The sequence below is a fragment of the Kogia breviceps genome, chromosome 1 (assembly GCF_026419965.1).
Source record: "Kogia breviceps isolate mKogBre1 chromosome 1, mKogBre1 haplotype 1, whole genome shotgun sequence".
NCBI lineage: Eukaryota > Metazoa > Chordata > Mammalia > Artiodactyla > Physeteridae > Kogia > Kogia breviceps.
This window is the reverse complement of record NC_081310.1, coordinates 112,650,178-112,663,658: the sequence shown is the minus strand read 5'-3', so window position 1 is coordinate 112,663,658 and position 13,481 is coordinate 112,650,178. Positions and strand designations below refer to the sequence as shown.

General features: G+C 39.2%; 1 protein-coding gene across 2 annotated transcripts in view; it reads left to right on the top strand.

The window, feature by feature from the left end:
- VAV3 (vav guanine nucleotide exchange factor 3) overlaps positions 1–13,481 on the top strand; it is a 412,985-nt gene that overhangs the window by 318,823 nt on the left and 80,681 nt on the right. For both annotated transcript variants that reach the window (XM_067041064.1, XM_067041068.1), the window contains one exon: positions 5,032–5,168. In XM_067041064.1, the coding sequence (XP_066897165.1) occupies positions 5,032–5,168 (137 nt within the window). The remainder of the gene's footprint in view (positions 1–5,031; positions 5,169–13,481) is intronic.

Genomic DNA, 13,481 nt, shown 5'->3' with positions numbered 1-13,481 from the left:
GCAGCACAGTTTTCTCAAATGCAAGTTTGGAAGTGGTGGATGTTGGTCATGGGGCCTGCTTATGTCCCCATGAGAATGTGATGCCCACACCTGTCTAGTGTTTGGAAACCACACCTAGGAGACTTACAGAAAAGATAAAATACATTATTTCAGGGTCCTACTGAAGAGGTACCAAAACAATTCCCTGAAATTTTTATTAATAGGTGTATTTGGAAAAAGATCCCCCTGTACAAGAGCCTATGCCCAATTGTATTACTATCTTTAGTTCACCTGTCTACTCAGTGCACTATAGGCTCTTTGAGGGCAGGAAGGCTGGCCTTGCTCTGTTCTCAGACCACCATGCCCAGCACTTAGGGAGTGCTTCAGACATTTAAGGAATGAATGAATATGTTATGCTTGTGATCAGTTTCCCAGGGTAAACTAACCACTAACCATCCTCTGACATCTTGCAAAACTAATTATTTTTTAACTTGGCTGTGTTTAGATTTTAAATTAGGCCTCAGAGGTGAAAGGCCAGTACCATTACTGACAGCTCATTTATCTAGTACACAGCACTCTGCTCTAAGTTATTGCCCCGGGGAAACCCATTGCATTATGGCAGTGATATCAGCCTCGTGAATAGATACTAATCTCTATTGTGACAGTCACTCTTCTCAGAAGCCACAGTGGCTGATACAGGTACAGTAGGCTAAGTTCATTGAGGGTTTATGTGAAAATTACCAGTGAAATAGTTTATATCTAGCAACTTTCCAATAGAACTCTACCTACAATTAACTCTGTTTTAAAAAGTACATTTTAAATCATTTCTTGGCATATACCACTCTTAGTGGTATTGAATTCAGAGTTGAAAGGAAATCTTGCTTCAGATCCCCTTTTTAAAAACACTTCTGTATTGTTTTAGAAAACTCTAGCGCTCCACATAATTACATTGGCTCCAGTTTTATTTAACGAGAACCCCATGACAATTACTGGAGTATAACCGTCATTTTAATATTGTTGATCCTCTGTTTGTTCATGCTTCGTGCATAAGGATGACTTGGGGACCTTGTCTGATGCCAAGACTCAGCATAATTGCTAGTGTGAACAAAAGTTAAAGGGCACAATTGTCCACAAGTTATGCATTAAGGATATAGTTGGCTGTACATCAGAGCATTTGTTGAAGGGAATAAAACAAGCTGAAATGACTAAACATTTGGCAGAAGATCTAATTTTGTCTCAGCCATTTTAACTATATTCCCTTAGATAAGGATTATTGATTATATAAAGTTTTGGGAACTTCCACAGTTGCTTACCTGTACATGTTGGCATTGCATATGATTATTTTTCATTTAATATCTGAAGGTAGTTGCAGTATAACTTTTCAGATTTTCAAGAGCAGCCTTGTAATTATACCAATATATCCATTATAAATTCAGTTCTGGAGCAGAAAGAAACTAAACAACTATTGGGTCCATGTTTAACCAAGAAGAAAAAAGCAGCTTTCTGGGATGAGTTATGAGTTTATAATATAATGGAATTTACATGTTTTAATCAGTTTTTAGAATAACTTTTAGCTATTTATTTCTGATTGCTCAGTATCAATGAGGGAAACTACAGTTTTGCTTTTGTAGTTTTATACGTTTTGCATCTCAGAATCCCTTGAAGTATGGATAACCAAAGGAAAATAAGATTTTTTTTAAAAGAGGAACTAGGAATTTTAAGCCTGAACAAATTTTGAAAGGCTCTATAAAAAAGAGAATTGCTTTCTTCAGCATAATTCCAGACGGAAGGAGGCAGGTCAATGGAGAGAAGTTAGAGTTTTGAGTAAGTTTCAGATAGAGCTTGTTAATAAACTATATGCAACAATGACTGAGTTGTCATAGGAACATGCAGTGAATGTTCTGTCCTGGACATTTTAAAACAGAGGTTAAAACCTGTCAGATATTTTATAAGGGGAGAAGAAAACCTACATTAAATCAACACTAAATGGCTATTTGAAATATGAACATCTGTAAATCTAATTTCTTCTCCCTTCTTGATCTCATTTACGAGGTGTCAATGCCTGCTGTGGCAGTAGATTGTGTCAACAATTATACTGATGGCTGAGTGCTGACATGAAGTTTAACCCACTCCCTCTCTTCTTATTTTAATTGCATTTTTATCTCTCAGTTAATGTGATTATGTTCATATTCTTAGCAATGTCACCGTGTCTTTTTTTTTAATAAAAGGAAGGAATACAAAGGGGCCTTTTAGAAAGCAACCATTCATCCCATCAGTACTGTAGAACTTCTATATGCAGGTGTCAGAAGCAAGGGGCAGAGTGTCAGAATTCATCCTGTCCCTGTGTCCTTGTTTCATTCCTTTTATCTTTCCATCTCCATAGATAGCCCTGTAGCCCTGACAGGTCATCCTGAAATGAGACGTGCTGACCAATCAGAAATAAATAGCCAAAGATGGTCCTAACAAATGACTAAAAGATATAAATTCCATTATATTATAAGTCCATAACTCATCCCACAAAAAAGCATATGAGTCAAATAAACATTGTATTTTGCAAATCACGTATGGCTGAATTCAGGCCAGTAGCAATGTCCTTTTGACTATTACCTGGGCTCAACCATAGTTCTTGGCAAGGGTCACACAATTTTTGTTTTAGGAATGAGATCAGCAACACACACTATGCTAGTGTGCTACTCAACCAACTTTCCAAAAGAAGCTCATAACCAAGAAGAAAGTAATAGCAGAAAAGATAGAGTCAATGAAAAAAATCAGGAATAAATAAGACTATGAAAACCAAGTCCATCATTCTGAAGGTTGCTTAGTCCAAAGTAAATCGTAAGACTAGTACGTGGGTCTCATTTCTTGACCAAAGTATATTAATATATGTACTACTTTCAGTTTTAAATATCATGATTTTAGTAGGTCATGTGTTATGGGCATTCTAGTCCAGTAAAAAAGATAAATGAGGCAGCATTGTTCTGTACCTGACACTTCACAGCCTTTGTATGTAGACCGGGCATTCTGTATTTTAATCCCTGATCTATATTTGGCTGGTGAAATGTCATCAAACTTAATTTTTCTTCTTAAATACTCTATGCATTTTCAATCATTTCTTCTTGAGAATAACTTGGACATATCAGCAATAAGAGAACTACTGTTTCCACCATTTGTCACATGGCACTGCTTCTTTTTGTCCCTGTGGGCCTTGTCTACAGAGACAATTGCAGTGAAGGCCATGGCTCTTCCCACTACTCACCTCGTCCCAGTATTTAAGGTCACATCAGCTCCTTCAGGTTTAAAAACTCTTCTTTCTTGCCTTCAGCCTTTATCTAAAAATTGACCTAAAGACAAAATCATCAAGGGATCCTTCTGAACAAAATGCCTTCTTTGCTGTAGCAGTGCTCAGGAAAACTGAGGCTAACTGCAATTCTGGCCCCTCAACCTGGGTAACTATTATGCAAACCATGATCCTTTGAAAAAATTCTGCTTTAGACGGCATCCTCTTCCATATACTGAACTTCTAAATCCATTCTGGTGTGAATGGGATATTTAGGTTCCATTTTATATTAACAACAGTATCTTAATAAAAACTGTAAACTAAGCTCTATGCTCCAAGAATTTATAGTGTGTTAAGACTGAGTCTGATAAACACTTGTCTGAGAAGAATTCTCTTCGAGTGTTGTTTTGGAAAAGACAATAAAGTCTGCTGTTTGGGTAAGGGTGCCGCCACCTTATACCATCTGGTGGGGAAATACTCCACGAGAGATACGGGATCAAAGTCATCCCTCTGGGGTTCTGTGGCACAAGAACTGAAGAAAGGGGAGATGTGGCAGCTCATAACATGTCTTGGCAGTTAACAGCCATTAAACTGGGGTGAAGGGCACGTTGCTTTTCAGCCCTTCTGCCTTCAGATTGACTGGGCTGATGAAAAAGTGTTGACTAAAACTTTTCAGTTCTGTTTAGTTTCTAGCCACACTTGTTTTCTCCCCTCCTGGCATGGTTATTGAAAAACAGATTTTGAGGACTTTATTAAACTGTTTGCTGGAGCATTTCATTTAGATATCGAGGTCCTTTCGAGGTAACCTGGACACCTAGAACTGAATGACTGTCATTCATCCTCTATTTAGTGCAACATTTCCAGCCAATTATAGCTTCACTGTGTTCAATCATTAGAATAAAAAGTCTTGAAGTGTAATAAGCGATGACTTAAGTGCCTCAGTGTGTAACAGATGCCATGTTTATGAGCGATCTGTCTCATAGGCAGGAGCAGTTTTTCACCTCCAGATGAAAAGGTGACTGAGGTGATCCATTTGTGAGCAGCGCCGATGCAGCCAGGCCTGGGTGCAGTGGGAGCTGCCGTTCGCAAAAATGAAATACTGAACTGAGGCATTCATTTGCCCATTCGAATAAATACAACAAAAAGGCCTGGATCTGTATTTCAAGTCTTGTTGATGCTATTGGCTTAGACATGTTCCCATTATTGGGTCCCTTTTGCAGGCCTAAATTTGAGCCTAAAGAATTTCTCCATATAAATGTCTTAAGTATTGCAGTGGCACATCCATCACCTTTTTGCTTTTGAATTACAAAGATAACCTTAAGATATGAGCCTTATACTGGGCAATGTGATACATACACAGAAAGGGTGAGCCTCCTTAGTGATGAAATCAGCCAATGCCCAAGAGGAAAATAATAGGCAGAAAGGATAGAGAGGATGAAAAAATTGATTCTTTTCCATTAAACTGTACGTGATGTGTTTTTTATGAAGCAGGCATCAGCTGAAAGAAATATTTTTTCAACTAAAAAGAGATTGATGGTGAGGGAGAGGAAAAGAATGTAAGGAATCAGGGGATAAATGTGTGTCTTATTCCATAACCATCTCCAATACTGAGAAAGTTGAAAAGCATTCCATTGTGGTTACCTCAAATGTTTCCTTGGACTTGGTGCTCTTAAAACTCTTTAATGTTAACAATAGCTTTGGGTTATTTTGAAGTGCATTTGGACTTCACACTTTATCATTTCCTCAGTTCTGAGAGTTGTATTGCTTATTTTCAGGTTTACCAAAGATGCAGGCCATTAGGAACTACACTGGAACGCCAGCCCCCGCTCTTCATGAAGGACCCCCGTTACACATCCAGGCAGGGGATACAGTTGAACTTCTGAGAGGAGATGCACACAGTCTGTTTTGGCAGGTACTATCCACTTTACAGTTTTTTTAGATTTAACGGATGATTTATTACCACTTGGAGAATAAAGCTCTTATCTTTAGAAACTGATTGTATGCTTTCAGCTTCAGAAATTTTACATGATGTGAGGAAAAATATTTTTTATTAACCACCCTCAAATTAACCAACGCTAAAGTGGCAATGAGTGTTAGAACACTAAAAAAACCAGTAGCTGTGCTATGAATCAGAATTACCATTTATATTAAGAATTCATACTTTGACAGAGCATTTTTTCCAAACGTAGGAACTTGGGTATCATCTAATTCACATGGCTTTCACATATTAGCACTTCACTTCAGAGGAACTACCTTACTAGCTTGCCAGTAGTCATTTCTGGCCATATTTCATTTGTGCCTACCCGAAGTAATACTTAAAGCTATTAGAGGTGCCACGGGCATTATTTATGAAATAAATAAAATGTGAAAAGTAAGTGAGTATGTTGATGTTTGCTGGTGATGAAATCTCTCTTATCCAGTTAGCCTGCTTTGGTTCAAGGGTTTTGTTAACTGAGGTAAATATGGTATAGTGTTAAGATTTGATACAGCTTGATGGTAGAACATTGCTGTTCATTAATTTATTCTGTATTTTCATGTATATGTTAGAAATACTTCCCAACGTCTTAAAGAAAGAGTGTTAAAAGTGTTGTGTTTTGAGGAAGAAAAGGGTGGGATCAACAGAAAGCTTAGCACATGAGTGAAATTTTCTAGGGGTGAAGAGACCAGAAAAGGACTGTTAGATAATAATCCATTGAGCACATGTGTAAATGATAGCTATTTTGTTCGTACAAAACTATCTTATTGTCTGCCATCTTGTTATAGAAGAATGCCCCTAAGTTGGACATTTAGCTCCAACCACATTTCAGTTTCTGTAGCCAGTGGCTTTTCTAGAGCTCCACCATCCTTCTTAAGTATCCTACTCTTTTCATACCTCATTCTTCCCAAAAAAGGAAGAGAGAGAATGACAGACTTCCATTCTACTAATTCTTCCATCCGCTCCTGCATCTCCCAGCCCAACCACAAGACACACCTTGTGTACGCATAAGAGTCCTCTTATTCAAGGCTTACCTTTTGCTTGGAGTTTTCCATCCCACATTTCATCAGTTGGCTCTTGACCCCTACATTTTCAGTTTCATTCTCTCCACTGGCTCCTTTTCTATAGTTTATAAATATGCTCAAGCTCATCCTATCTTAAAACACATACAACTCAACATGTTGTCTGGTTATGTCAGTCTCCTGCTCCCTCACTCCCTCTCATCCTCTCCCTCTCCCATTCCCGTAGCTGAACTTCTTGAGAGAGTAGTCTGTATTCAGTCTCTGCCTCCTTATGTCCTATTCGTAATGCAGTCTCCTGCAGAAACTACTCCTACTTGGATTACTAAAGCCACTTAAAAAAAAAATAACAACAACTTTGAGATATATAATCAAGTACACATACTTAAAGTACAGTTGAATTTGATAAGTTTTGTCAAATGTATATATAAGTGAAAGCATTGTTAGTCAAGATGATAAAATCAGCCCCCAGAGTTTTTGTGCGCCCCTTTGTAATCTCCCTCCTGCCTCTGCTTCTTGCCCTTCCCCAACCCCCAGCCAACTGTGCTTCTGCTTTCACACTATGAATTTGCATTTTTCAGAATTTTATATAGTACATCATATAGTATGTATTCTTTTTCGTATGGCTTCTTCCACTTAACATAACTATCTTGAGATTAAAACATGTTACTTTGTGTAACAATAGTTCTATCGTTTTTTTTAAACTGCTTTATTGAGGTATGATTAACATACAAAAAGCTGTACATACTTAATGCATACAGCTTGATGAGTATGGAGAAACTATCTCCACAATTTATGCCATAAACATACCCATCACTTCTAAAAGTTTCCTCCTGTCCTCTTTATTTTTTATTTTATATATTGTGATTAACAACATTCAACATTAAGATCTACCCTATTAGGAAATTTTTAAGTATATAGTACAATAGTACTAACTATAAACTCTGTGCTGTACAGGAGAGCTCTAGGAGTTATCCGTCTTGCATAACTGACACTTGTACCCTTGACTACTCCATCCCCATTTCCTCCTTCCCCCATTCTTTGGGCCACCCCTGTTCTACTCTCTGCTTCTATGAGTTTGACTATTTTAGATTCCTCATATAAGTACAGGAAAGACTTGGAAGCAACCTAAATATCCATCAATGGATGAATGAGTAAATTAAGAAAATGTGGTATATAACATAATGGAATACTATTCAGACTTTGAAAAGAAGGAAATCCTCCCATTTGCAAAAACATGGAAGAACTTGGGCGACATAATGCTAAGTGAAATAAGTTCTTTCTTTTTATTGCTGATTATTATTCCAGGTATGGGTTTAGCACAGTTTATCCAGTAGCCTATTGAGGGGATTTCAGGTTATTACTGTTTGGGGCTGTAACAAATAACCTGCTATGGGGAGGACCTTCAAGATGGCAGAGGAGTAAGACGTGGAGATCACCTTCCTCCCCACAAATACATCAAAAATACATCTACATGTGGAACAACTCCTACAGAACACCTAATGAACTCTGGCAGGAGACCTCAGACTTCCCAAAAGGCAAGAAACTCCACACGTACCTGGGTAAGGCAAAAGGAAAAAGAAAAAATAGGGACGGGACGTGCACCTCGGGGAGGGAGCTGTGAAGGAGTAAAAGTTTCCACACACTAGGAAGCCCCTTCACTGGTGGAGACAGGGGGTGGCGGGGCGGGGGTTGAAGCTTCGGAGCCATGGAGGAGAGCGCAGCAACAGGGGTGCAGAGGGCAAAGCAGAGAGATTCCCTCACAGAGGATCGGTGCCGACCAGCACTAACCAGCCCAAGACGCTTGTCTGCTCACCCACCAGGGCGGGCAGGGGCTGGGAGCTGAGGCTCAGGCTTTGGAGGTCAGATCCCAGGGAGAGTACTGGGGTTGGCTGCACAAACACAGCCTGACGGGAGCTAATGTACCACAGCGAGCTGGGAGGGAGTCCGGGAAAAAGTCTGGAACTGCCTAAGAGGCAAGAGACCATTGTTTTGGGGTACACCAGGAGAGGGGATTCAGAGTACCGCCTAAATGAACTCCAGAGATGTGCGTGAGCCGTGGCTATCAGCACGGACCCCAGAGATGGGCATGAGAAGCTAAGGCTGCTGCTGCAGCCACCAAGAAGCCTGTGTAAAAGCACAGGTCACTATCCACACCTCCCCTCCCGGGAGCCTGTGCAGCCCGCCACTGCCAGGGTCTCGTGATCCAGGGACAACTTCCCCGGGAGAACACACGCCACACGCCATGTCTCAGGCTGTTGCAACATCATGCTGCCCTCTGCTGCTGCAGGCTCACCCCACATTCTGTACTCCTCCCTCCAGCCTGAGTGACCCAGAGCTCCCTAATCAGCCACTCCTTAAACCCCTCCTGTCTGGGTGAAGAAAAAACACCAGAGGACGACCTACACACAGAGGTGGGGCTAAAACCAAAGCTGAACCCCAGTAGCTGTGTGAACAAAGAAGAGAAAAGGAAATTACTCCCAGCAGCCTCAGGAGCAGCAGATTAAATCTCCACAATCAACTTGATGTACCCTGCATCTGTGTAATACCTGAATAGACAATGAATCATCCCAAAATTGAGGTGGTGGACTTTGGGAGGAGCTGTAGACTTGGGGCTTGCTGTATGCGACTGACTAGTTTCTGATTTTTATGTTTATCTGAGTATAATTTTTAGCTCCTGTTCTCATTTAAGAATTTGTTTATTGGTTTGGTTGCTCTCTTTTTTTTTATTACTTAAAAATTTTTTTCATTTAATAATATTTTTTTTTATTTTATTATATTTTTATTTCTTTTTTTTTTCCTCTCTGTTAACTTCTGAGCAATGTGACTGACAGAAACTTGGTGCTGCGGCCAGGTGTCAGGCCTGAGCCCCTGAGGTGGGAGAGCTGAGTTCAGGACATTGGTCCACCAGAAACTTCCTGGCTTCACATAACATAAATCAGCGAGAGCTCTCCCAGAGATCTCTTTCTCAACGCTAAGACCGAGCTCCACTCAATGACTAGCAAACACCAGTGCTGGACACCCCATGCCAAACAACTAGCAAGACAGGAACACAACTCCACGCATTAATAGAGAGGCTGCCTAAAATCATAATAAGTTCACAGACACCCCAAAACACATCACTGGACGTGGTCCTGCACACCAGAAAGACAACATCAAGCCTCATCCACCAGAACACAGGCACCAGTCCCTTCCACCAGGAAGCCTACACAACCCACTGAAGCTACCTTACCCACTGTGGGCAAACACCAAAAACAACAGGAACTACAAACCGGCAGCCTGTGAAAAGGAGACCCCAAACACAGTAAGTTAAGCAAAATGAAAAGACAGAGAAATACGCAGGAAATGAAGGAGCAAGGTAAAAACCCACCAGACCAAACAAATGAAGAGGAAACAGGCAATCTACCTGAAAAAGAATTCACAGTACTGATAGTAAAGATGATCCAAAATCTTGGAAACAGAATGGAGAACATACAAGAAACGTTTAACAAGGACCTAGAAGATATATAGAGCAAACAAACAATGATGAACAACATAATAAATGAAATTTAAAATTCTCTAGAAGGGATCATTAGCAGAAGAACTGAGGCAGAACAATGGATAAGTGACCTGGAAGATGAAATAGTGGAAATAACTACTGCAGAGCAGAATAAACAAAAAAGAATGAAAAGAATTAAGGACAGGCTCAGAGACCTCTGGGACAATATTAAATGCACAAACATTTGAATTATAGGGGTCCCAGAAGAAGAAGAGAAAAAGAAAGGGACTGAGAAAATATTTAAAGAGATTATAGTTGAAAACTTCCCTAATATGGGAAAGGAAATAGTCAATCAAGTCCAGGAAGCACAGAGGGTTCCATACAGGATAAATCCAAAGAGAAACACACCAAGACACATTAATCAAACTATCAAAAACTAAATACAAAGAAAAAATATTAAAAGCAGCAAGGGAAAAATAACATACAAGGGAATCCCCATAAGTTTAACAGCTGATCTTTCAGCACAAACTCTGCAAGCCAGAAGGGAGTGACAGGACATATTTAAACAGGTGAAAGGGAAAAACCTACAACAAACATTACCCAGCAAGGGTCACATTCAGATTCGACAGAGAAATTAAAAACTTTACAGACAAGCAAAAGCTAAGAGAATTCAGCACCACCAAACCAGCTTTACAACAAACACTAAAGGAACTTCTCTAGGCAGGAAACACAAGAGAAGAAAAGACCTAAGAAAACAAACCCAAAACAATTAAGAAAATGGTAATAGGAACATACATGTCGATAAATACCTTAAATGTAAATGGATTAAATGCTCCAAACAAAAGACACAGACTGGCTGAATGGATAAAAAAAACAAGACCCGTATATATGCTGTCTACAACAGACCCACTTCAGACCTAGGGACACATACAGACTGAAAGTGAGGGGATGGAAAAAGATATTCCATGCAAATGGAAATCAGAAGAAAGCTGGAGCAGCAATTCTCATATCAGACAAAATAGACTTTAAAATAAAGACTATTACAAGAGACAAAGAAGGACACTACAAAATGATCAAGGGATCGATCCAAGAAGAAGATATAACAACTGTAAATATTTATGCACCCAACATACAAGCACCTCAATACATAAGGCAAATACTAACAGCCATAAAAGGGGAAATCGACAGTAACACAATCATAGTAGGGGACTTTAACACTCCACTTTCACCAATGGACAGATCATCCAAAATGAAAATAAATAAGGAAACACAAGCTTTAAATGATACATTAAACAACATGGACTTAACTGATACTTAGAGGACATTCCATCCCAAAACAACAGAATACACATATTTCTCAAGTGCTCATGGAACATTCTCCAAGATAGATCATATCTTGGGTCACAATCTAGCCTTGGTAAATTTAAGAAAATTGAAATCGTATCAAGTATCTTTTCAAACCACAATGCTATGAGACTAGATATCAGTTACAGGAAAGAAATGTGTAAAAAACTCAAACACGTGGAGGCTAAACAATACGTTACTAAATAACCAAGAGGTCACTGAAGAAATCAAAGAGGAAATCAAAAAATACCTAGAAACAAATGACAATAAATACACGATGACCCAAAACCTATGGGATGCAGCAAAAGCATTTCTAACAGGGAAGTTTATAGCAATAGAGTCCTACCTCAAGAAACAAGAAAAATCTCAAATAAACAATTTAAACTTACGCCTAAAGCAAGTAGAGAAAGAAGAACAAAAAAGCACCAAAGTTAGCAGAAGGAAAGAAATCATAAAGATCAGATCAGAAATAAATGAAAAAGAAATGAAGGAAACAATGGCAAAGATCAATAAAACTAAAAGCTGGTTCTTTGAGAAGATAAACAAAATTGATAAACCATTAGCCAGACTCATCAAGATAAAAAGGGAGAAGACGCAAATCAACAGAATTATGAAAAAGGAAAAGTAACAACTGATGCTGCAGAAATACAAAGGATCATGAGAGATTACTACAAGCAACTCTATGCCAATAAAATGGACAACCTGGAAGAAATGGACAAATTCTTAGAAAAGCACAACCTTCTGAGACTGAACCAGGAAGAAAGAGAAAATATAAACAGACCAATCACAAGCACTGAAATTGAAACTATGATTAAAAATCTTCCAACAAACAAAAGCCCAGGACCAGATGGTTTCACAGGCGAATTCTATCAAACATTTAGAAAAGCACTCACACCTATCCTTCTCAAGCTCTTCCAAAATATAACAGAGGAAGGAGCACTCCCACACTCATTCTATGAGGCCACCATCACCCTGATACCAAAACCAGACAAAGATGTCACACAAAAAAACTACAGGCCAATATCACTGATGAACATAGATGCCAAAATCCTCAACAAAATACTATCAAACAGAATCCAACAGCACATTAAAGGATCATACACCATGATCAAGTGGGGTTTAGCCAAAGAATGCAAGGATTCTTCAATATGTGTAAATCAATCAATGTGATACACCATATTAACAAACTGAAGAATAAAAATCATATTATTGGGGCTTCCTGGGTGGCGCAGTGGTTGAGAATCCGCCTGCTGATGCAGAGGACACGCATTTGTGCCCTGGTCCGGGAAGATCCCACATGCCACAGAGCAGCTGGGCCCATGAGCCATGGCCACTGAGCCTGCACGTCCGGAGCCTGTGCTCCTCAACGGGAGAGGCCACAACAGTGAGAGGCCCGCATACCACAAAAACAACAACAACAACAACAAAACACCATATGATCATCTCAATAGATGCAGAAAAAGCTTTTGACAAAATTCAAGCCCATTTATGATTTTAAAAAACCCTGCAGAAAGTAGGCATAGAGAGACCTTACCTCAACATAGTAAAGGCCATATATGACAAACCCACAGCCAACATCATTCTCAGTGGTGAAAAACTGAAACTGTTTCCACTAGGATCAGGAACAAGACAAGATTGCCCACTCTCACCACTATTATTCAACATACTTTTGGAAGTTTTAGCCACAGCATTCAGAGAAGAAAAAGAAATAAAAGGAATACAAACCAGAAAAGAAGAAGTAAAGCTGTCACTGTTTGCAGATGACATGATACTATACATAGAGAATCCTAAAGATGCTACCAGAAAACTACTAGAGCTAATCAATGAATCTGGTAAAGTAGCAGGATACAAAATTAATGCACAGAAATCTCTTGCATTCCCATACACTAATGATGAAAAACCTGAAAGAGAAATTAAGGAAACACTCCCATTTACCATTGCAACAAAAAGAATAAAATACCTGGGAATAAACCTACCTAAGGAGACAAAAGACCTATATGCAGAAAACTATAAGACACTGATGAAAGAAATTAAAGATGATACAAATAGGTGGAGAGATATACCATGTTCTTGGATTGAAAGAATCAACATTGTGAAAATGACTATACTACCCAAAGCAATCTACAGATTCAGTGCAATCCCTCTCAAACCGCCAATGGCATTTTTCACAGAACTAAAACAAAAAATTTCACATTCTGTGTGGAAACACCAAAGACCCTGAATAGCCAAAGCAATCTTGAGAAAGAAAAACAGAGCTGGAGGAATTAGGCTACCTAACTTCAGACTCTACTACAAAGCTACAGTAATCAAGACAGTATGGTACTGGCACAAAAACAGCATTATAGATCAGTGGAACAGGATAGAAAGCCCAGAGATAAACCCACACACATATGGTCACCTTATGTTTGA